Source organism: Lacerta agilis, chromosome 2 (assembly GCF_009819535.1).
Source record: "Lacerta agilis isolate rLacAgi1 chromosome 2, rLacAgi1.pri, whole genome shotgun sequence".
In the NCBI taxonomy this organism is placed as follows: domain Eukaryota; kingdom Metazoa; phylum Chordata; class Lepidosauria; order Squamata; family Lacertidae; genus Lacerta; species Lacerta agilis.
This window is the reverse complement of record NC_046313.1, coordinates 80,677,941-80,702,918: the sequence shown is the minus strand read 5'-3', so window position 1 is coordinate 80,702,918 and position 24,978 is coordinate 80,677,941. Positions and strand designations below refer to the sequence as shown.

The 24,978-nt window shown below is 43.2% G+C and overlaps 2 protein-coding genes across 3 annotated transcripts in view; both read right to left on the bottom strand.

The window, feature by feature from the left end:
• On the bottom strand, positions 1–16,557 carry HMCES (5-hydroxymethylcytosine binding, ES cell specific). Its single transcript, XM_033141021.1, is given in 9 exon segments — positions 1–975; positions 1,561–1,753; positions 2,345–2,514; positions 5,561–5,651; positions 5,653–5,678; positions 8,486–8,583; positions 8,586–8,628; positions 14,191–14,384; positions 16,478–16,557. Coding segments are annotated over 8 exon segments (1,014 nt in total). The 5' UTR covers positions 14,374–14,384; positions 16,478–16,557; the 3' UTR covers positions 1–765.
• A 2,706-nt stretch (positions 16,558–19,263) lies between these two features.
• The window catches only part of COPG1 (COPI coat complex subunit gamma 1), a 36,907-nt gene continuing 31,192 nt past the window's right edge, over positions 19,264–24,978 (bottom strand). For both annotated transcript variants that reach the window (XM_033141019.1, XM_033141018.1), the window contains exons 20-24: positions 23,881–24,052; positions 23,527–23,624; positions 21,062–21,200; positions 20,856–20,954; positions 19,264–20,562 (exon numbers count right to left, since the gene is read on the bottom strand). In XM_033141019.1, coding sequence (XP_032996910.1) covers positions 20,336–20,562; positions 20,856–20,954; positions 21,062–21,200; positions 23,527–23,624; positions 23,881–24,052 — 735 coding nt within the window. In that variant the 3' untranslated portion in view covers positions 19,264–20,335. The remainder of the gene's footprint in view (positions 20,563–20,855; positions 20,955–21,061; positions 21,201–23,526; positions 23,625–23,880; positions 24,053–24,978) is intronic.

Genomic DNA, 24,978 nt, shown 5'->3' with positions numbered 1-24,978 from the left:
TTTCCCCTTAAGAGTCTTTCATTCGTCAGAGAGTTTACAAAATAATCCTTTGATATGCCAAGAACAATGCTAGCCAGAAACTAAACCAAAAGAAATATCTCTTATTGTTGAAACAGGCAACCTTGCTTAAAACATGAGAACATGTACAATTCCGACTATGAGTAAGTCCGATGTCAGAAATATAGGCCCAAACTCATTCCTTCTACAATGCCAGCGTACTGAATTTTTGCTATTCATTTTCTCATCACAAATTTGGGCCGTTATAATTAAAACAGTAGCTACAGACATACCACCACCATAGCAGTTTTCCCACTAATACAGCTCATACTTACAAAGTATGTGAAGGAGATACCCAGGCCTCGTAAGATGAACGTAAAATATTCAGTGTTTTAAGAACACAGTTATTTTCATTTTTGCAACAGGGGCTCTTAGTTGTAACAGTGGTCTGTTTTATCCAAAGAATCCAATAAGTGAACTGGATGAACACCAGGACAAGAAACATGCCATACAGAATGTTTGTTTCTCTCCTAGGAGGAGAAATATATTAAGTGTCTCACATATTCGAAGTACATTTGCTCTCTCCCAAGGTTGGCAGGGAATAGCAACGCTGTACATAAAATGCACACCCCAGTTTGTACTACAGACAAGAAAAAGTGTTAAATGTCAAGGCCCACATAGTCAGAATATTTGCAATCCCACTCCGCAAATTCAAATCAGTAGAAACTGCCAAATGTGTTTTAAGAATAAAGTGCAAGTAACAGTAAGTCACTGAATTTTGGGATGCTTTGCAGAAGGTTCTCCATCTTCCTTCTTGAGCCACTGGTGTATTAAGCTTGAACTGGTCTTTTTAGGTGGTGTGGTTTGGATAAACTGGCTGGACCATCTTGGTAAGCCGTCATCATCATCTTCTTTCTTGGGAGATTTGTTTTTTAACCAGTTCATCATTATTTTGCTGCTTGCACTAACTTTGGTATCCTAGAAGACAGACAACAAGGACCATTAGAAAAGTATACCACTATTATGAACTAAAGGTCGATTAGGAATGATGACAGTAGTTTAGAGAAGCTACCTATTACCATCATGGTTTTTGGAGCACCCCTTTAAGCACTGTGATACTACTTTAAACAATCATAGCTTCCCTTAAATGATTTTGGTAGCTGTAGTCTGTTAAGGGTGCTGAGAGCTGTTATTTGATCCCTATTTCTCCTCCCTGAGCCATACCCAGAGTGGTTTAACAATCAATTCCTTCTTCCTAGGGAATTGTAGCTCTGTGAGGGAAGAACTCTCAGCATCCTTATCAAACTATTGTTTCCATAATTCTTTAAGGGTAGCCAGGACTGTTGAAAGTTGTATCATAGTGTGGTGCGACACTCCGTTTGCTTGTATTATTTTTGATTCAGCTCTGTCATGGCCAATGGATAGTACAATAAAGTTACTTGGATTGATTGGTATCATAGTGCTTTAAATGTATGGTGTGAATGTAGCCCTAGTTGAAGTTAAATATGACGTGAGAATAACAACCCTACCTATTTCCCCAAACCTTAAAATCCCAAATCTTACCTTCTTGAACTCCAGTTCAATGGGTACAATGCATTCTGGTGTATTATTTCTGGAATTGTTCACTATGGTTGAGACTGGGTGGAAAGCAAGGTTTTCTGTGGGTTGGATAAGCTTAACAGCTTCTTGTGTGGGTACTTCTGCAAAATCCAGCCATTTTCTGATCGCCTCATCCCCATCCAAGACAGCTGGCATTCTAAACAAGTTAAACAATACAGATCTCAGTGAATAGAATAACCCAAATTAGTCTACAGCATGTTATGGTTTGGGGGGGGGCACAGTTGAAGCATCAATAAGAATCAGATTCCTAATATTAGATGGAGATAAAGGAAGGAGAATTCAGCAACTAAGATCTGCATAAAATTGCAGCACAATCATTTAAAAGAGGCCTTATTTTTCAAGGGGTCTGAATGACGAAGCCAGGTAACCGTTTTGGAATAATTCAAATGACAACCACAAAATATGGTATAAACATAATTCTTTATGAGCCAAAACCTATCACTCAGAACAAGTAACTTCTATTCAAATGCTCTTCTCTAAGAGGACAATTTTAAAGGAGATTTTTTTGGTTTTTTAAATTATTTCTCTGACCTTGCTTTAAAAGTTATACATTATACAGTGAGAGAGGTGTGATTTTTTAATATAATATAAAAATCATGTCACACTAGTTGGTACACAGAACAAAAACTTAAGTGATGGGAATTGAGACTTAAGCAGCCTTATTATCAATTAGTTCCACTGTACAATATGATTTCCACCAAACACTTATTGAGCTATTCTCCCTTGCCTGTGATGGATGGAGCTTAGATCTTTTGAAGCATTTACAGTGATGATGGTATAGCTGTACAATGTTTCTCCTCCATCAAGGGGCTCCCAACAATCAAAAATACCAGCCATGGTGAGTAACTTCCTGTCCTTTGAATCTTCATCCTCACCTTCCACATCTGGTTTGCGGAGCTGCAAAATTAAGGAATGTGTTTTTAAAAACATAAATCTTTCAAATGCACAACCCCTTCCAGAGAAGGTTGAATACACCTCCCTGGATAGATGAACCACCCATCAACAATACTACAATCTTGTCAGGATTATGTTTCAATTTGTTAGCCCTCAGTGGGACTATCGGCCTCATAAGGCTATCACTGCCCCCAGGCAGCAATTCAACACTTCCATGATTTCACTCTCATTTGATGTAAAAAGACACTAGTGTTGAACATAAGTCATGTGTTTACAATAGCCCAGCAGGACCCCACAGCATAGGTGCCATTTTGCTGCTCAGTAGTCCTAGAAGTGGCACCTTCAGCTACAAGCAGAACCACAGAAACCAGGGGCAGCAAGCCCTGTTTCGCTACTTGAGGCAAAGCAGGAAGTGCCATGCCATTTTGCCGTGCCACCTGTACCTGCACCACACATCTCCAGTGCCTCCACCACTGAAGATGGTGGTAGTATAAACAATTATAACCTAGATGATATACATTGTTACACAATGCCACAGAAATTGAACAAATTACCCCCACTAAAATGAACTTACAAAGTCTGGTTTCACTAGATTTTTCAAGTGGGGGGTAATTCGTTAATTTCTGTGGCATTGTGTTAGGATTTGTCTGTCTTATAAATTCGATAAACAATGTACATCTAGGTAATAATTGTTTGTATTATCTTTGCCAACATGTTGCTGGGTTGTACCATTATCTTTGCTGGCAGCACAGGTTTCATCTTTCTAGCAGCTCCACCACTGAAGAAGCTGTGCCAGCATCTGTGCCCATTTATGGCAAGATGAAATCTCACAAGATCTTGTGGGAAATCAGTGCTGATGCTGGTGCTGCTTTTCCACCAGCGAAAGAGGCAGGTCAGGCATCAGCTCAGGGGTTTCTGCTGCCCGAGGTGGCTGCTTCACATCACTTAATGAGTGGGCTGGCCCCTGACAGAAACACTGTGCCCCCGACTCAGAAGACCAATCAAGAATAATAGTATGGTCCATAGTACTGAAAGCTGCTGAGTTATACAGAAGAATCTTGGTGGGCATGTTTTTCTCCTAGTGAATGTTATCCAAAAGTGTTTCTGTGCCAAAACCATTCATGAAACCAAATCAAAATTGATCCACAGGGTCTTTTCATCCAATATTGTCGGAAGTTGCAATCGCAACACTTCCTAAGCATCTTTGCAACTGGCTAATAGTTACTGCAGTTATCGGAGTCCAAAAGGGTTCCTTTAAGAATGGCATCACAACTACCCCCTTCAAGGCAGACGGGACTCTTTATAACAAGCAATTTTATTACTTCCTAGACCCAGATTATCCCTCTCCTACTAGATGTAATAAGCTAAGGGCACAAGGTGAGCAAACACTGATAGGCTGCTTTTCTCCATGTCCTCAGACATCAATGTGAAATTGATTGCTTAACCCAAGTCTAGATGGTGGTCTGGACTCATCAATAGACTGAACTGCTGAACCAGTATAATCTAGGTTGAGGCAGATATGAGAAATATCATCCTCAAATTGCTTAACAAACATGTCACTAACATCGCCCTGTGGGCCAAGCTGGAGTAGATACTAAGCCACTCAGAAAAGCTCTTCTAGATAGGACCCCAAGGATTCAAAGGTGCAGAGAAGTATTTCCTACGCTCAATCAGAGTAAGCTCGATAACGGGAGTACATTCATTGACATTTCCCTAGAGACTTCTGCCACTTGTGTTCTAGTCAGCTCTCAACGTGCTTTGATCTAGTTAGAAATGTCCATTGCTCTAGCTATGTCACCAGAGCAGAGTAGCCAGTGTGGTGCCCTCCATATTTTACTAAATTATAATTCCCATCAGCCCTGACCACTGGCAATGCTAGCGTTGATAGGAGTTGGAGTCCAACAACATCTGCAGGACACCTCATTTGCTATCCCTGTACTAGAGGATAAAGTGGTCGCAACAGCATGGAGCCTGTTCATCCACTGAAGCTGGTACACTAGCTGCAAACCTTCTGCACTTATCCATGCCCTGGTAACCTTTGACTACAGTAACATGTTGTACATGCAGCTGTGTTTGAAGACTCCCAGGACTGCTTTTCGTTCAGAACACAGCAGCCTGGCTACTAACTGGGAACCAGGAATTGTAACCACTACTCATTAGTTCTTAAAGAGATCCACTGGATTCTGGTCTATTTCTGCGCACAATTAAAACTGATAGTGCTTACCTTTAAACCCTTGCATGGCTTGGGACCTGGCTACTTAAGGAAACATTTCCCACCTCAACCTGCCTGTACACCAGTATCTTCTCAGAGGTCTTCTGGTTCTCTTCATGATCTGTAGTGAGTTGTGTGGCTACAGTGGCAAATCCTGGGGTTCCAAATTTCAGCACCACCCTGTGCAATGCCAAAATTCAGTGCCTCCCCCCTTCCATTCTACATCATAGTTGCGGCACCCGAGACTCCGCGCCCAGTGCAAATGAATTGGTCACAGGCCCCTAAATCTGCCTCTGGGTGGCTTTGGGAGAGGGGAATTCTCACGCTAGGGAGGTTTGCCTTTTTTGTTTCTTTTTAGGTGCAAGGCAAATACCCATTTCTCCCTATGGGTTTAACCTGTGATGTATTCTGCACTTTGTTGCAATTGCTTTTAGCATTTTATGTACTCTTTTAGTAACTAAAAGAATTCAGTCATTTAAACTGTCCTGGGAATTTTGAATTGAATGGCAATGCAAAAACACTTTAAATATTGTAAATTGCTTCAGGATGCCTAATGGAAGAGATTCAGAAATGAAATAATAAAAAATTACATGTATAAAAGACAGACATTCTGACACACTGTTATGCTGAACTTTCAGCATGGCCAAAGGAGAACAGAATCGTATGACCTTCAGCAACAGCTACCCTTGGGTGACCTTGCTTCATGGGGAAAGGCAGCCTGACCAAAATAATAAGGCCAAACCTTCTGAAGCAAGTTAAGAGTTTGAGGAAAAGTAAACGAAAAGGAAAGAACCAATGAGCACTTCGGCACTAAATATGAACGCATTGCTGTTGTACCTTTTCATCCTTGGTATGGGGGAAGTAAATGAAATAGGGTTGCTTCTGCCCATTTCGTTGTTGCCATTCGTAGTAGCCATCAGCCAGCACACGCAGCGTTTGCCTTTACCAGAGGCCCCTTTTGAGAGAGAGAGAGAGAGAGAGGAGAGAGAGAGAGGAGAGAGGAGAGAGAGAGAGAGAGAGAGAGAGATGTAGGGAAGGGGGTGCAAGTGAACTATTCATGCAAATAGCAACGTCAAATAGTTAAAAACAAACATTGGGATGGGACGACTTTAATAACATCACATAGGATTCTAAGAAATGATCTTTGGAGCAAATGTGAATTCACATGGAGCTGTGACAAAATTGACTGACTCATTTGTTTTCACTATAATCCTTGGAAGGACACAGAAGTTTAATTACTACATCTACACTTATTGCCCCTATGCATTCCTAACAACAATAGGATTCTAAAATGGTGGTGATGGCAACAGTCCTATAATTGTGCTAGTCCTGGTGCAGCTCAGGTGCTTTTTTGGGATACTATTGCAACGGTTTCTACATATACGGGGTGTGAGGAACAATTTCCCGTATCCACTATCATTCTGCTCCTTAATTAGAGTATGTGAGCTTCCACTTACAAGTCATGCTTAAGAATCCTTACTATCCGCTTTAGAGTGCTTATTTGTATATTTCTCTACTCTGGTTCTAGATGTTACACCTTTCCAATTAACTCACATTATCAGCCTAACAGATGCTTTTACTGAACTCAAGAGATGTATCCTAAAGTGGCCTTCCTTACACAAGCCTCTACACATCCCTGCCAGAAGTGTAGATGAGAGTTTAGGCCACTTTCCCACAAGGTCTTATGTGTCTTATTTGTGCCTCTACATGAAGATTTGAGGACAAATCTTATTTTCAGGATAGAATGTAATAAATGTCTAAAGTTGAATTTTTATTAAAACAAAGCCACCTATTAAAAGAAGAACACACATCTGTAACATAGAAAAAGGTAGGAGAGCAACAGGGAAGAATTCCCGATGTTTGCCATGCTCCTGTTCAGAGAAGTAGTCAGAGAAATTAGGAATCACACTGTCAGAGCATCACACCAAAATTCTCACAAAAAGTTGGGAGCATGTGCAATTGCAGCAAGGCTATTCCACTGGAGGAAAAGAAAGGTCCATTGCACTTTGCTCAGTTCTGCTCCTAAGAGCCCAGACTGTGACAGCAACATAGTGAGAGGCAGTTCAGTGTTGTGTTTTGGGAACAGAAGAACCTGGCAACAAAGCTAGCTGATCTGCATTCAAAGGCTCTCAAAAGGAGCAGTGAAGCAGGTGGAGAAACTGGAGGAGAACAGTCTTGCTGCCAACAAGCCCATACCACCTCACATTTTGTTGTTGTTAATTAAATTTGTATTTGCATGGTACATTCATATAAGGGAACTGCCACAATTTCTCAGGAGTCAGATGCACCAACCATTCATATGAAAGCTCTTCTACTCCTAGCACCAATGCGACTCAAACTTCCTGAATGCTAAGGCACTTTCACTGGTGAAATCATTTCACACAAGACAGCCTTGCAAACGCCTCTCTAGCAAATGATTTCTTCCTGGGATGGGTCAATACCATGATCAATTTCAGAGAACTGAAAAAAAGGTTCAAGCCTGCATCCCAAATCCAACATTAATGAACAAGTGTTGACAGTGCTACTTAATGGCCAGAGAAAGACACCCATCTAATGTGCTGAAATACACTGTCTAGCATGCTCTGAGAGAAGCTTATCCATGACCTATTCCAACTTCCAACTTCTACATAATACTGAGTCAAAGGGTTTAGCTATTTTAGGGCATTTACTGTGCTCAGAAATAAAAAGGAAGTGTTGAAGTATGGAATGTGTCTATTGGCTGGAAAATGAGATTTATAAAAAGTCAGAGGAACAATGAGGTTTCCCCTCCTAAACATTGACTAAACTGCTGTGTGATGGCAACATGCCCTTGAAGGGGCTCTTCCACATAGTTAGATGACGTGCTGCTGGAGGAAAAGACTCCCAGGTGTTAAGGTTGACAGAGGGGTCTCTCTTGATAGTTCCACCATCCTTCAAAAGTGCAGGAAAAGGTGGTCAGAAGTGGGCCCCTCTCTGTTGTGGAACTCTCTCCCCGCAGAGGTCTAGCATTTTTATCATGCAGCTTTTGCTATATGCTAAATACATACCTCTTTACTCTAAACTTTGATAGTGAAGGTATATGGTTTTTGAGGACTCACCATTTTGTTTAATCTGTACTGAGCTGTTTTTGTTTGGAACTGTTTACCTGTTTTTATAATGGTATAATTATATTGTTACCTGCCTTGGGAAATTTTGGTGAAAGGTGGGTAAGAAATCTTACAGAATGAATGAATAAATGAATTACAGAGAAACAAGGAGGGTTAACTTTCCAATGTGATCTCTCATTTCCTCAGTCAGGTGCATGTTACTTCTTCATGACCCTTTGCTTCCCCCCCATTTGTGTGTATGAAGTTGGTGGGATGCATATGGAAAGAGGTGACAGTATTCAGAGCAAACCTTTTTTCTGGTGAGTTTTCATAGACTTCCACTTCTGCTATTGTATTTCCCAAAGCCTCCCATACCAGCAACATTACTTATGTTTTCCTCTAATCGAACCTGCACAGATACCAAACAGCCAGTTATCTTGAAGCTGCTCTGTCAAGCACAGCATGTGAAATGCTATCACCTGCTGGGCTCTTCCCTTTCAGGAAAATCATGATGCTGTGTTCACAGCATGCAGTTCAGAATTGTTTACATTTGGTACGGCAAGGCAACTGTTATGAATACCTCTAGGAAAAAGCTTCACTTTTTCTGTATAGCTCAAAAGACATAAATGGCATGGCCAGGAGGAGACCTCTTTAAAAAAAAAGTTATTTTCAAATGGAAGGCTACACAAAAACTAACCTTGTAGGAAAGTTCTCCATCATGGTATCACTCCCGACAATTTGCAGTGTTATACTGCATTTTAGATGGGTCAGCTTCCTTAAACCACGCTGGAACCAGCCCCAACGCATAGCTACAAGGACACGTTCAGAAGAGTTGGCATCCTTTCATAAAGTGGAAACAGGAATAAATATTGAGAAGCATCCAAAAACACAGAAAGAATTCAGAGTAATCAGTGTGTACAGTTGAACACAGAGAACAGCAAAATTCCTGCTGAAAAATCCTGTTAGAATGCAGAAAATGGTTGATAAATTCACCTTTCCAAACTGGAGGGGTTTTACCTTTCTAAAAGGGGCTGGGTGCACAGCCCCAGGTGTTCAGATTTGGAAAACGTGTGTGGAGCGCCTGTTTGCACAAGCAGTTAGAGATGCAAACTTCTATGCACTTATACCTCCTAGGTAGATTGAGGTGAATGGGTGTACTAGATTTCTATATTGTCTTTCATTATATAAGCAAAGTGATTCTAATCAAGTCAGTTACTGACAAATATACCAAGTTTTATATTTAAAAAGAAGGCAGCAAGTTAATGATCACTTTATAACAGTTCTGGGATTCATTGCTCTAATTCGGTGTTGTGATGAGACCCTACTATATGACTACAATAGTTACAGAAGGAACCAACAAAATGCAAGGGTCCTGCTGAAGTAAATTAGACATGAGTTATAGCCAGGCAAGCCATGTTAAAAAATACCATTTGAAAACAGGCAAGTAGAACACATAGTGGGATTTAATTTTGAGTAAATGTGCGTAGGATTGTGCTGTCAGAATTTGAAATCTGCTATTTTACCCTCTTCACAATGTACCTTCCGGTTTTTCTGAGTCATTTCTTTCATTTTTCTCAGTTGAAACAATTGAAACAGACCAACGGGTTTCATTTCTCTGTTTGCCAGTTTCTATTCAAATTCACTTTCGGTGTTATCCCGAGGGCAACTTTTTAAATGGTTTCAATAAAAACAAATACTGTACCAAAATAGTCTCTCACTGGTCTTGAGATTTTACAGCATGCATACACATGTAAACTCAGAAAATACAGCACAAGCTCTAATTCAATACAAAATCAATATGTATGATACTTTTCCTTAATGGTAAATACCAATGAAACTAGTTTGTTAAGGAATACTGTACAGTGTAGCAAATGTTTTTGACATCTGTGGTAGAAGAGCAGTGTACTGAGGACTCCAGACACCCATTCACTCCTCCAACTTGCTGACCACCCTGCTGTTTTGAAATCCACCTGACACGGCTGCATACATCCTCTTCTCCTGCCTAGACAAGGCAATTATGTTGTGCTCTTCTGGCCAACAAGGGCAAGATACCTTTGGTATGCGCATTTGAGAAGAACTAATCAACCACAACAAGCACTTAGGCAACTTCCTGTCTAGGCAGGAAAATGAAAGGGAAACGGATTGCAAATTTTGGTTTGAAAAGGTGACAGGGCGGGGGGCTTCAGGTTTGTGCATGTATGCTATTTTGAGACACAGATTATTTTAAAAACCACTTTTTTCCTTCTTTACTCTTGTACTGTGAGTGAAATCATGTCAGAACAAGTGCTTATCTTCCAAGATTTGAGAACTCAGATTTATTGCAAAACAGAAAACACAATTAACCACCAATCCAATATTGTATTTGTCTGTGTGCTGGAGCAGGAATTTGGTTTTTTTTTTTAAAATAAAAACAAAAACAACACACACACACAATTACAGCACCCTGTGGAAACATGGTAGTGTGGAGAAGCCTGCTTAGACTGTAACGCTCCATTACAGATAAATAATCATCTCTGGCTGATGGAAGGGTTTCTATCTCTCACTACCCAACATACCGGTACATTTCTCCTCTCACTCTCATATAGACTAGCAACTCAATCCCTCAATCCTCCATATGCAGGCCTATGCAGACTGAGCTAAATGAAATGTAAGCTTTGTAATTATTAGTAATTTCTCAGTATACAAAATTGTTATTTAGTGATTGTATTACATATAAGATGAATGAAGCATATTTATTATAAATTTAAATCTAACATTTATTTGAAAAAATAGGGTGATGCAGAAGGAAAAGAAAATGATTTATGTATTGCAATAGACCTGTGTGATGCCGTCACAATGCCTGGATACAAAGACTTCAGTCTTGCCTGCTATCAACACTAGTCAAGAGCTTATGAAGATGAAATGACATGACGGGGGTCAGCTGGATCTAGTGCGACTGAGAACATCCAGCTCAACACACTGCTGGATGGTGGGAAGTTTCTATAGATGGCTACTGCAGTTAACATCTCATATGAATCTGACAACTTCACACCATTTCCCCACCGATATACTGTACCAAAACTGTATTTTGCTGAAAGATGGTTTGGTAGTCTTGGAAACAAGGAAACATTCCTTCAGCAATACTGGAAACACAGTGAACACTAAAGATTATTGCAACCATGCCTCATTGCTGGAGTCATTGATGAAGGCAACATTGACCATAATGCCTAATCAAAACAAAATAAAAAATAACAAAAATTCTTTCCAGTAGCACCTTAGAGACCAACTAAGTTTTATTCTTGGTATGAGCTTTTGTGTGCATGCACACTTCTTCAATCAGGGATGGGAAAACCTGTGGCTCTCTATACATTGTTGAATGAAAATTCCCAGGATTCCTGACCACTGGCCATGCTACTTGGGTCTGATGGGAGTTGGAGTCCAGCAACAAAAGTTCCACATCTCTGTCTTAAATAAAGATGGATTGGTCAAATTTAGCCTCATGTATAAAGCAAAATTTAGCCTCACATATAAATGGGACATGGGTGGTGCTGTGGGTTAAACCACAGAGCCTAGGGATTGCTGACCAGAAGGGTGGCGGTTCGAATCCCCGCGACAGGGTGAGCTACTATTGCTTGGTCCCAGCTCCTGCCCATGTAGCAGTTTGAAAGCATGTCAAAGTGCAAGTAGATACCGTATATACCCGAGTATAAGCCCCCAAATTAAACCGAGGCACCTAATTTTCCTACAAAAACCTGGGAAAGCTTATTGACTCAAGTATAAGCCGATTCACCTTTGCCGCTGTGGAGGAGGAGGAGGAGGAACGAGCAGCCCAAAAGCAGCCCTTTGGGCTGCTCCTTCCTCTTCCTCCTTTGCCAAGTTTGCATTTATGCGAGCAGTTCAGGAATGGAACAAGCTGCCTGGGGAGAGTAAAGAACCGCTGTTCTTGTACGCTTCTTAAGGAATGGTTGACTGGGGAGAGCGGGTGGCAGCATGAGTGGAGAGAAAGGCTCTTTCTCGCCGCCCCCACCGCTCGCCTCACTCAAGTATAAGCCGAGGGCAGCTTTTTCAGCACAAAAAATGTGCTGAAAAACTAGGCTTATACTCAAGTATATGGTAAATAGGTACCGCTCCAGCGGGAAGGTAAACGGCATTTCCATGCGCTGCTCTGTTCACCAGAAGCGGCTTAGTCATGCTGGCCACATGACCCGGAAGCTGTACGCCGGCTTCCTTGGCCAATAACGCAAGATGAGCGCCACAACCCCAGAGTCGGACATGACTGGACCTAATGGTCAGGGGTCCCTTTACCTTTACCTTACTATAAAGCAAAGAGTGATAAATGTCTTACTCTGAAAGACTGCTTCTTCAGAAGCTCTTTGTTCTAGATCAGGGGTCTGCAACCTTTAAGACACAAAGAGCCACTTGGACCCGTTTCCAAAGGGAAAAAAACAACTGGGAGCCGCAAAAACCATTGCGACATTTAAAACAAATATACGCTGCATATATTGTTTCTACCTTAATGCAATAATAATAAACGTATAGGAGCCAATGCAAAGTATAATTAGTAAAAACAACAAGAAATAAGTTATTACTTTTGCATTGACTCAGGGGCGTACCCAGGATCAAAACTAGGGGGGGGGGGGGCAAGTCAGGTCGTTCAGGGTTGTGACATTTCAGCACGGAAAGGCAAATGAAACCAAAATTTTAGGGAAATATATAATTATAGCAGTGCTTTATTACAGTAGTTTTACAATTATTTGCTTGGTTTTTTAAAAATTTTTATTCTAGTTACATGTCTTATACCAGGGGTGGCCAACTCCCAAGAAACTGTGATCTACTTTCAGCAGTGATCTACCCCCGTTTTTTGGGGTTCAGCTCAAAGTTGTTTTTTGGGGGGTGTGGTGGGTGGGAGAGAGGGCTTCCCCCTCTAAGATAGGTTGGCAAGCGAACTAATAAAGAAAAGGGGGGTGGGAATGGAAAAGTGGGGTGGAAAAATATAAATTGGGGGTGGGGTGGGGAGAATATCTATTAAAAATTGTAGTAGTTTAAAAAATAAAAATAAAGGGGGGAAATCTTTTTCTTCTTTTTCCTTTTTTGAAAACAAAAACAAAAGGGGAAGAGAAAAGAAAAAGGGGGGATAGAGGGAGAAAAGGGTAATAATAAAAATTCAAATAGAGTGGCTGCAGCAGCTGTGGGGGGTGTTTGTTTGTTTTTCGTTTGTTTGTTTGTTTTAAAAATGGGATTTCTCCCCTTGGATTAAAAAAGGAGGGGAGGAAGAAAAAGAGGGGGGTGGGAGAGCAAGGCAAAAAGCCAAAAAGCAAAAAACAGGTTGGGGGGGGAAATCACGCCAGGCACTGCAGCGCGCCGGCCTTGGGGCTCTGGGCCCCGAGCCGCCCTTGGGGCCGTCTTGAGCATGTACACCGCCCGCAGCGAGCGCTGGCGAAGCACCGGTTGGCGGAGGTTTCAGAAGCAGCCCGGACGTTTTCGCCCCGCCGCCCCAAAGCAGCTCTACTTCATCCTGTCGGCGACCATCACTGCCCTCCCGTCACGGCGACGCCTGGCCCACCTGCTCCGTCCTCCGTGCGGCCGCTTTGAAAAGGATTCTGCCGCGACAGGGGCTGCTCAGAACAGGGGCCGCTCCAATCGCCGCCGCCACCTCCCGCCGCCTTTATTATCCCGACTCTTTTCTCTCTCTCTCCCTCGATAACTCGCAAAGCCCAGCTCCTTCTTCTCCCCGCCCTAACGCCACCCTCATTGGCATGTTCCCCTCAAACAGGAACAGGCATCCCGGCGGCTCATTGGCCGGACGAAGCATCGCTCTCCCGTTCCCCCTCCCGCCTTCATCCTCAGTGGCTACCTTGGCGGTAAGGCCCCGGCCCCGGCTCCGAGCCTATGCGCCAAGGCGGGCGATCTGTCCTGCCAATCGGCACGCCGAGGTGGTAAAAGCTCAGCCCTCCCCACACTTATTGGTGTGAAGAAGTCGCTTCCTCTCTCTGGGAGTGGTCAAGGTGGAAATCAATCTTGGGTCTGTCCTCGGGAACCCCAAGAGGGCTGAGAAAGACCGCCCAGCTGTTCAACGTTGATGCGGATTATTCATGGTTTTTTTTGGCCCTTTTTTGCCGTAACCATTTAATTATTATTGAAAGGGCATTGAAAGGGGGCATGCCGGAGCCGCGGGAGACCTGTCAGAGAGCCGCATGCGGCTCCGGAGCCGCAGGTTGCTGACCCCCGTTCTAGATGATTAGACTTACAGATATAACAGATGTCTCTAATTTTGGAACACAAATGCTCCACTGAGCAGACAATCACAGTTCCCCTTATTTGTGAAATTTTGATCTCGCAGAGCTAACATAAAGCACCTATGCATGTAAAAATAACTGAACAGAAAGTTATGCTAAGCACAAATCTAATATTTGGGGGGTTCACCTTTTCAAAGTGTTGTCGGGAGAGAAGCACAGGGCTATTAGACTGTGGGCTCTTATTGTAGGATGGACTATATTTGTCAGCATTTTTCCATTCTGGACACCTTCTCTTTCCTTGATTATCACGGTATTCACAGGCACGGCGGATACGATCTGCTCCCAGTACAACAGCTGTTCGCCCACACATTCTTCAGTGGCCTGCAAAAAGCAGATGTACTCAGACCAAAGGCCTATGAATCTGGCTGACACCCCTGCAATGTACAATGTCTCAGTTCTAGAAATGCAAACACAGAGAAGTAAATCCTAGTATTCCATGTGCCCTTGATGTCCACCTTTCATAGAATCACAGAGTTGGAAGGAACCCTGAGGATCTTCTAGTCCAACCCCCTGCAATGTAGGAATATGTAGCTGACCTGTAGAGGGATCAAACCTGCAATCTTAGCATTATCAGTACCACGCTCTAACCAAATGAGCTAAGCTTCACCACATCCAAGCATTTGCTGCATTGTGAGATATTTTGCGTTATATATATATATATATATATATATATATATATATATATATCCCCTATAAGTCTTAAATAACTGCAGTGTACACAATTCAAGAAAGCCACTAGCTAGATCAGCTGCAACTCAATAATGGCTGGAAGCAAACCTGCATTCAGTAAGCACCATTATATCATTCTCAGAGGAAAGTAATATATGTTTGGGACGGAGAACATGTGGCCCTCCAGATGCTGCTGGACTGATTCCTATCATCTTCAACCACTGGCCATGCTGTCTAAGGCTAATGGAGTCCAACAAAAACTGTAGGTCCAATGAATTCCCCATCCCTGTTTTATATATTAAAAATATTGCTTAGGGCATAAAGTCATTCACCTAGAACACTAGAGACACCAATACCTCAAGCAGGAAGAAAGCTATTCCAGATACCTTGGGGGAAAGCAATGCTACTGCAGAACTAAAGAGTACACATTTTAATAGCATCCGGTCACTACATGCAAATTTGGCAAGCCTTCCTAGAGAGACCATTCCAGGATGGGTTGAGAGGGGGGTCTTGTAGTGTGGGCAGCCCAGGACCTCCATTCACAGTGTGTAGGCTTGTGCCCCAGAGAGGCCACTTCGGTGCTGCCAATGCAGCAAAAACAATGTTGGGAGGCAGCAAGTTACCTGTCTCTGCAACCGCCAGGTGCTGTGATTTTCCAATGGTTTGATCTCACCAACAGAGGCACAGTCCATTGTCTCTCAAGACAGACAGATGCCAACAACCCAACTTCATACATCCCTCTGTTCTAAGAGCTGCCAATTTGTTCCAACTCTCTGTTGGTTGTCTTTAATAAATTAGTAATCTTTTTTTTTTTTTTGCCCCGTTCGCATCATGAGCAGTCCGCATCCCGAGCACCGCGTCTGCGCATGTGCGTGATGCGCAGGTACGACAGTACTTGTCTTCTGGTATCATGGTTGCTAAGCTTACTCAGGAGCCTTTGGTGAGGGACTCTGACAAAAGCTTTTTGAAAGTACACAATGTCTACTGGTTCACCCCTATCCACATGTTTGCTGACACTCTAAAATAATTCTAATAGGTTAGTGAGACACAGGACTTAACATTTGCAAAAACTATGCAGATTTTTCTTCAGCAAGGTTTCTTCTTCTATGTTTGATAATTCTATTTTAAATTTTCCTTTACACTCATTCACACAGAAGCCAACCTGCCTTCAGTTTCCTAGATTCCCCTTACAGCCCTCTTTTTTTAAAAAAAGTTGCTACATTAGCCACTTTCTAGTTCTCAGGTACTACTGCCCAAAGTAGATAAAAGCCACATACTTTTGTTAGAAGATAAGCAATTTCACATTCGAGTTAAGAGTTTATTGGAGTGCGTTATGTGTTAAATTTAAATTTGTCAGTAAGACCTAGAGCTTTACAGCTCACTATCATATAGGCTCCCTTCCTGAAAAAGTTTAGATGTAGGTACCTGCCCTATGTCTGCTGCAGCAGCAAAGACACCCCCCCCCAAAAAAAAACCTTAATTCAGCTCTTCAGCGACACCTTTAGCCCACGTTTAACTTCTTCGTGGCAATTAACAGCTTTCCTGCATGTTTGTTTGAAAAAAGACTGAAATTTGAGCCAGTAAAAAGTCATCATCAGAACGGGCAACTTGACAAAGACACATTATTACAGGGGGGGAAACTACCCCCCCTACCCACGAATCTCCGCTCTTGGTTTAAGAAGGAAAAAAGGAGAAGCTCTGAAACAACGTAGGGTGGGGAAGGGAGAAAGGGCAAACTTCCTTACCTGTGGGATCTCTTTAAGGGCTGAAAAAGGCGACCACCTTTGCCGAGGGAAAGAAGCACGGACTGTGGAGCTGCTGGCAAGGAGGGCAAGCTTCGCCCCCGGGGCGGCGCCCGGTGTGTGGACTCGCACGTCGGAACCCGCCCCCGCAGCGCTCTTCGCCTCAGCTCCACCACAGCCGCCGGGGTGTTTTTGCGCGTTCCGTTCTCACGTGACAGGGTGGGAAGGGGAAAGAGGCGGAGGGAGAGCTCTCCCTCCCGGGGCTGCTTGCGGGGTTTTCGCGCTTTCCTCGGCGTCGTCGCAGCTCCGGCTCCGGGCCTGGTGGTGACGTCAGCAGCCCGGCCCGTGGTTCCACTCTACCCCTCGCTGCGCCCCGGCGGGCCTTTCAAAGCGCCGCCTCGGAAATGGGCCGTTGCGCTACGCCGAGCGAGCAAGAGGAGCGCGAGGGCGGGGGGAAGGATCCGGGGCCCCTCAGGATCTGGCCTCCTTACATAGGTGCTACACCAGGCACGCTTAGGGTTTCCACAACTCGGCCCTTTTCAAGGGAATGCCAAAAGGCCCACTTTCAAATAAAATTGTTGTTATAATATTATTAATTATACCCCACCTATCTGGCTTGGTTTCCCCAGCCACTCTGAGCGGCCTCCAGCACATATAAATTATTATTATTATTGGCAATTATTAACTTCCCAATTAATTATACAACCTCATCATGACAGTACTGTAGTTGCTAAAGCAGTTGAAACCACAAGCAATATTCGTGCCCCAAAATGCATGTTATCAAGCGTGCTTCTGTATGCCGCAGCATTTCTGCAGTAAAACTATCCAGCGCAATCTTAGGCCATGTTTACTCAGTCTCAGAGGCAGATCCCACAATATTCAATGCTGCTTACTTAAATCGCAGTCGGGATTTCAGTATGGAGCCACACGCTTGGGACATCTTGTTTTCATGTCATTTCACTTTTAATTTGTATACGTACTGCCTTTCTATATTACTAACACAATGTGGTTTACAGCTGAAAAAAGTAAAGAAGATCACACATCTTTTGGCAATCTGATCCAATACAAATAAATCATAATAAAAATAGACTTAACTTATATCAAATTAAGTAATATTAAATGATGCATTAGAATATGATAGTACACAATAAAATTAACTCTCAAAATAGCAACAAATAATAATTAAACAGGAATTCACTCTCAGCAATTACCGGTACTACTTTGGCCATGATTCCTTGCAAGTTTGTTGGCATCTGTCTGTCTTAGGAGACAATGGAGGAGTGCACCTCCAGGGGTGAAGTCAATCTGTTGGAGAACTATAGTGCCTGCTGTGGCTGAAGAAACCGATACAGGCGAGACCTGTTTTGTTGCAGCTGGGGCATATGAAGGCATCCGGTTGTGCTACTGCAGATGCATCATGGCCTTCCTTCTGCATTCTTCTTAGCTGTCATTCCTTCTCTGGTCACTACTATGGATATACAACGTGACTGCTTGTCTCCAGGTCCTGCAGTCGGCTACAAGGGATTCCCACACAGCAGGCTTAATGTTCCCTGCCTTTAACCTCACATTTGCAGACATTTTTGTAACATGGAATTGGCCTGCCAACAGGCTTGGTGCCTGAAGCCAGCTCCCCTTGGGGACCCTGTCATCTTCCATTATGTTATCTTTATATGTGTTCTATATATTTCTATTAAACTAAGACAATTAAAATGTTTAATATTGAGACGCCAAGAGTGAGAGGCCACTCTTTAAAACATGGAGGTAGGCTGGCTGCCCTCCCTGCCCGAATTCCACCTTGACATTATCCATCCTCTGCCACTGAGAGGATAACCTGCTCTCTTTTTCTACAGGCCATTAAGTGATGTTGGCAGAGCCATCGCACCTGGTTGTTTTCTGTTTGGTTATCTCCCCCCCCCCCATTTGTGCCGCTGCATGTGCTTTTTCCACACGCTTTGAATGCACGAGGATAGCAGGCTGACTTCATCAATAGAGTACAGAAATATAATCAAGCTGACGAATCCAGGGGATATGTTCCTGGCGCAGGAGAGCCCACTGTCATGTAAACACAGACTTTAGCAACAGCTATAAAAACAGGTATCACAAGCCCTGAATATCAGTACTGTACCCCAAACTTCAGTGAAGACAATGCGTAAGGCAAAACAAGATGTGCATTTGCTGGGATGAGAGAATGACCACAACACAGCAAGAAACTTGTTGGGAGAACTGTAGCTCAGTGGAACAGCAAACTATTTTGCAAATGGACACTCCCAGGTGCAATTCTTAGCATTTCCAGGTAGGGATGGGAAAGACCCATCTCAAACCCAGGAGGGCCACTGCTGTTCAAGAGTAGACAATCCTGGGGTAGATGAACCAATGATCTGACTTAATATAAGGCATCTTGCTAATGGGAGTTTGAAGCAGGTGGAAGAGAAGTGTTTTAATGCTGAACATATCTGGTGCCGTCTTTGACAATTCTTAGCGCCATTGCACACATTTTTTGAGCTACATGCAAGGTATTTGGGGCACCACCCCTATAAATAATAATGTGAATAGTGATGTGTTTGAAAATGTATGTACTCTGCAAGTAGACTCTGAAGGAACCAGAACTGGCAGGAGCTTTGCTGAATGTAAAGCCTGAGCATATAACTTATGGGTGAACTTGCCCTTATATGCTCTCTGTAAAACTATTCCTTTCCTTGCCAAAGCCATATAAATATGAAATGTGAACCACAACCCCCTTCACAACCATAATGACCAACCACATACTTTTCAAAAAGAACGCTATACTGTTTAAATCTTGGCTTACATGGCACAACTTTTATGTACAAAATTATGCAGAGTAGAACAAAGCACAATATTAGCCCGTATAAATAAAACAAAACTCCAAGTACTTTCAATAAAATAAAATGCTAATTATTTAAAACAAATGCATTACAATCAATGAAGCAATGTGACTATCAGCAATTTATTAGACCAATTCTTTTCCCCAGATACTGTAAAATACAAGAAAGAGACATCCTATTTTAGGACCAAACTGTGTGATATGGTAGGCCAATTGCTTTATTTTGCTGCTGTTAGCATGGAAAAAACTGCTTTGGTAGAGGGTGAATGGAGCAATATAGTGGGGTCAGAAGCTAAACATTTCTCTATTCACTGTTTCTCCACTCTAGATCACCCCTGCTGCTTCTCTGCTGCCAATTACTGCCACTAGAAACATCTTTTTACATTTGTGCATAACTTAATTGTTTTAACGAAAGAAAAACGGGTCAACTATCCTTAATGGAAAGGGAAGTCAGTCAGTTTTGATACGAACAAGTAATAGGTCCACTGAATTTGTACTCTGTGGCTGAAATTGCATTCTAATGTGGGCAAGAGATACTACTCCGAGGCATTTCTTTCCTTTCAAATTCTTGAGAATACCAAGGTAGCCTTTTTGTGTTTCTGTATTTTATTGGATACAGGTAAGGAAAGAGAATGTTGTCTTCTATTTTAATGCCACCATCAACTAGACTGGTAGCGGCAATGAGAGTAAATTCATGCTTTTAGTTTTATGATCTGTTTTGAAGGGCTTAAAACATGTCAAACAAAAATAGAAATTGCCATAATGGGAAAGGCTCTCACTGATCACAGAAAGGATCTGACACACTGTTGCTACAACAGGCGCTGGTGTGAGCATCTTTAGGCACTGGGATCCTGCAGAGTCTGATATGAAAAGGATGCTCTTTTGAAATGGTTTAGAGATCCTGAAAAAAATTACTGGTTCAGTATTTCAGAAAACCTCTGGTGATACTTTAAACACTCTTTAGCTTTAACTCACACATATTTTCATTTTTTTCCCCTAATTAGAAAAGAGCTAATGTTCTAATGATTCTCTCGCCCGACATCCAGAGTAGTGGGGATACCATTTCCAACACCCCCTTTGGCTTCAGAGTTTGAAATATGGAGTCCTATATTGTGTTTAACCAACAGAGGCCATGACAACATCCACAGGAAGTTCTTCCCACTCCGTGCTGTGACTTGCATTGTCACAATGTCTGTCAGGACAAGACGAGAACGAACCAAGAGATCGTGGCCACCCCGAAATACACCTGTAGTAGATATGAGTAAGACAATATCATTAGGCTATCCATCAGCATCTCAAATGCTTAGAAGAATTCTGCATCTCCGCTACCTCGAAAGCATTAAACTAAAATTCCAAAGAAACATACGACACTTGAAAAGAAAAAGACCTGAAAATTAGAATGGCCCTTACATTAATAATGTTTTGGCTAACAGTTATCCAGTGTTATACTTCGGTAGTTACTTTCTAAGTTACCTACTCAGCTGTACCCATTAGGATCACCACAAAAATTGAAACCAATATATTAGCACAACAACTCACCTGCCAGGTACAAGGCATGAGAGTTCTTGTTTTCAGGCACTTTATCTGACCGCTCGCAGGGCTGCATCCCTAGAAACCTGACAATATTGCCTACTGCCTCTGTGGAAAGAAATATATTGGGGACCATATCATAATCCAAGAGAAAATACTTAAAAACTCAGGGGGGGGGGCAGGGAGAAAGATATCAAGAGCCCCGCAAATATTACCTTCCAGTGTTTTCACTGTGGATAACGTGAAAGTCTCTTCTTTTTCAAACTCATCGCCAACTTCTTCCCAGGCTGCTCCAAAATTTGGCTTCAGAACCCTTTGGATGTGATCTGCTATGGTCACCTCGATGTCTTCCAGCTAATATATAAAAAAAGGATATGTGAAACGGTATCTACTCTGTATCAAGCTTTGCCATTGGTTCATTGAACAGCTGTAACCCCCATCACTTTAAGGCATCTCTCCTCTTGCCCCTTCCAATTTAAAGGACGGTTTGGAGGCTGCTTCAAAGGGCACTTAGTAGCTTTAAGACAGGATAAAGTTTTAAAGGGCTTACATTTCCCCCCAGGTTGGCCACCTGCCAATCATGTGTCATGTGACTGACAGATCAGCAGCCACACCCACCCACAGAATTTGGCCCACGAGGCTAATCCTAATGAGGATTTGGCCCCTAGAGTCAAAAAGGTTCCTCACCCCTGGATTCAGATGGATGCTGGCCAAGGTGTTCTGTGTTTTGCAGAGTACTCTATATGCCTGTGACTCTGCCTCTTCTGTACTCCCTCTCCTTTACCAGTCATCTAGTTTTCAACATCCATTAATGCCCGTCTTTCCACAGAATCACTGGGCTGGCACCCAAATCACATGCTGGACGGAGGAGTGGTGTGCCCTTCCAAGTCACGCCATTACAAACATCAGCTTGCCAGATGGAAGGATTGCCCCTCTCCCTGCATGCTCTTCTGAGTGCTTTCCTGACCATCCCCTCCAAAAGCCAATGTGGAGGGGGGGCACACAGGGGAAGAGGTGGTTGGAAAAGCCCTGCTGCACAAGCAGCAGCACTTCCACTTGGCTTCTGCTGACAGAGTTCATCCCATGAATCATGCCCACTATGTGTGAGTTGGGTGCTCTACAGCCTTTACGAAAGGTGTCATGGACTTTGAAGACACTCAAACTCAGAACGCAAGGGAGAAACGTGCTAAGGCAGATCCACACCGTGATCAACTCCCGCCCGGGAACCAATGTCCCCACTGTGGAAGGATGCGTGGGTCCAGAATTGGCCTCCACAGTCACTTACGGACTCATTGTTAAAACCGTGTTTATGGAAGACAATCTTACTCAGCTACGAGTGATCGCCAAAGAAGAAAAAGGATATGCAAAACAGGCTGATCTGCATGATATTTCCGGAGGGTGGGGAAGGAGACTTGGTCTCCTCATAACACAAGGCCTCCCTTTAGGGAGCCTGACTCACATTATGGTCTGCATATGCAGGAGAGGCTTGTGTTGCCCTTCCAAGAAATAACTTCACACACCAGCCGAAAGAGGAGGAGAGAGAAAGAATATGTTTTGAGCCTTTAGCAGCATGACACAGCGTGTCACTTATGTTTCTAATACGGCGCAAATGCAGATTGAACGCTGTCACTTTTTTCCATTCCCAAATGATGGTCTTTTTAGTGGGCAGCTTTTGGAGCAGCACACACGGCGGATGTGACTCTCAGCAGAATTGCCAGACACTTGGGCGGGGTGGGGAGGAAGAAACGGAGAAGCAAAATCAATAGATCAGAGCCAGGGTCAAAGTTGCATTGTGCGGTCTGCTCTTCAGAGCGGAAAAAAGAAATGCCATCCTGTGTAATGGGACTGAAGCTGCAGGGAGAAGACAAGTCTTAGGGCAAGCAAAATCTCTGCACAGGAGAAGGTAAAACAGCCCAGGCTCGAAATATCAGTTGCATGGTGGGAGTAAAAACAACAACTCCCAGGGAACGGGAAAAAGGGAGCCCTCCCCACAAAATGTTCCTGTAGGTTTGACACTTAGAATACTTCCATGGTGCCCTAAGCTGACAGGAAATCAATGGCCCTGAGACATAAAATGAAACCCACTAAGCATAAAAGCTGGCTCATCACTATCCTCCACACAGCGCATCAGCTATACTCTCTGTAGAGCATATTATTATGTATTCATACTGCGGGGGGGGGGGGGGGTAGAACCTTTGGTATTTTAAGTGTGCCAGGAAGGGTGTACTTTGCTTTAAAAAACCTCCTTGCCCAAACGATTACAAGCAAAACAGCTTTGCTGGAACATGTTATCCATGAAATGTGGGGATAGCACGGAGCTCAGAGTAGTCATGCCCCAGGGAGATGTCACAGCCTTCAAGTGAATGGCTGCCAACATTCAGCTGGTTATAAGCCAGGTCTGTGTGTGAGCAGCTGGTGACAGGACACCCCAGGTTTGACACTTAGCCATCTGGACATGCTGAGACTCAACAGCCTGTTAGCTCAGAAGCTGGTCAATCCATCCTCTGGCCCTGATGATACAGGGTTTCCTAATTCATTTGTTAGATCAAGCCACGGCTCCCCAGAGGAGGTCGGGGGGCAAAGCCATGTCACCCCCAGATGGCCTTGCCTTGGCGCACATCTCACCTCCTGACCAGGTGACACTGAAAAAGGGCAGGAAAGTAGCTAAATCTCCTCTTACCACATATTCGTCCTCATAGCCCTCTTCCTCTGCTTCACCAGTGTTCGGGTCACAGTCCTTGACAGTGAATTTCATCATGCAGCTGAACGTACAGGCCACTGCAGAAAGGGCAAAAAGAAAAAGGGGAAAAAATTAAGCACAAAGAAATGTGAAATGTACAGGTTAATTTATATTCCTGTCTCAGCTCCTAGGTCCAGTCTGCCTATTTATTAAAGTGTCACTGAGGACTGAGAGGAGTGCTTGTAATGTTATAATCATTTAATGTCTGTTAAAATGGGCAGGGGCTGCAAACTCAGAACTACAAGGGAGCTTGGTCTGACTGAGAAGGGAAGAAAACAGAGAAAATCTTGTTACCCGCTGTTGGGTCCTCTTCGGGCAATGCAATCAATGTATAGCAAGTGCCAGGTTGGTTGTACAGCAAACTTTTGGCAGGTATGTAACCAATGACCTCATATGCTTCAGTTGGCTCCATCTGCACTGTGACATTTTCCAGGATCTGATCATTCAGGGTGTTTGTGCAGTCAAACTATCAGGGAAAATCAAGGAACGTCATGGCACAAAATATTGTGTACTTTACTGTACTGTGCTGTAAAGTTTGGGGTAAGCATTTCTAAGTCACTTAATCTTTCTTTAAAAATAATTCTGAGCAATATACAACACAAAAACGAAACAAAAAACAGTTGTTGGTATCTGTCTGTCTCAAGAGACAATGGAGTGTCCCTCCGGAAGCAAAGCCAGGCTGCCAGAGAATCACAGCAACCTGCTGTGGCTGCAGAGACCAGAAACTCATAACTGCTGCCCCCCAATGTTGTTTTTGCTGTGTTAGCAGCACCAAAGTGACCTCTCCACGGCGCAAACCTGGGCACTATGTATGGAGATCCTGGGGTCAGTAAAAGGGTAATATAAAAGTAATATATAAAAACAAAAATTATGGGAATTTACATTAAGACAGAGTATGATTTTAGGGATTAGGGAAAACCTGGGCCAAAATATGTGTCTTTATACGATATCTGAAGTGACTGGTGGTTGCTGCTTCAGAGGGAAGGGTGTTCCATAATATAGGGGCAATAGCGGAAAATGCCCATTTTGGGGGCACCACCCTATAACATTCTGTAGGGTGAGATATGCGGAGGATATAAATGATCTTGCTGGTTTACAGAGGAGTAGGCGGTCTTTCAGGTTAACTGGTTTCCAACAATAGTTTTCAAAGACACACATATTAAGACCCACATTTAAGGAGATAACTGCAGAAGGCAGGGAGCAGACGTATTGCTTCAGTGCATCTGCAGGCATAGTGCCTGCACTGGTCCTGGGTTGACCCTCCACACCCAACTAAGTTGTAGGCCAGTGCAGTTCTTGAGCCAGCACAGGCACAGAACCTGCTTCCATGACAATGCAATTTCCACATACAGTAACTCACAACTTACACACATTTAACTATTCAGCTTTAAG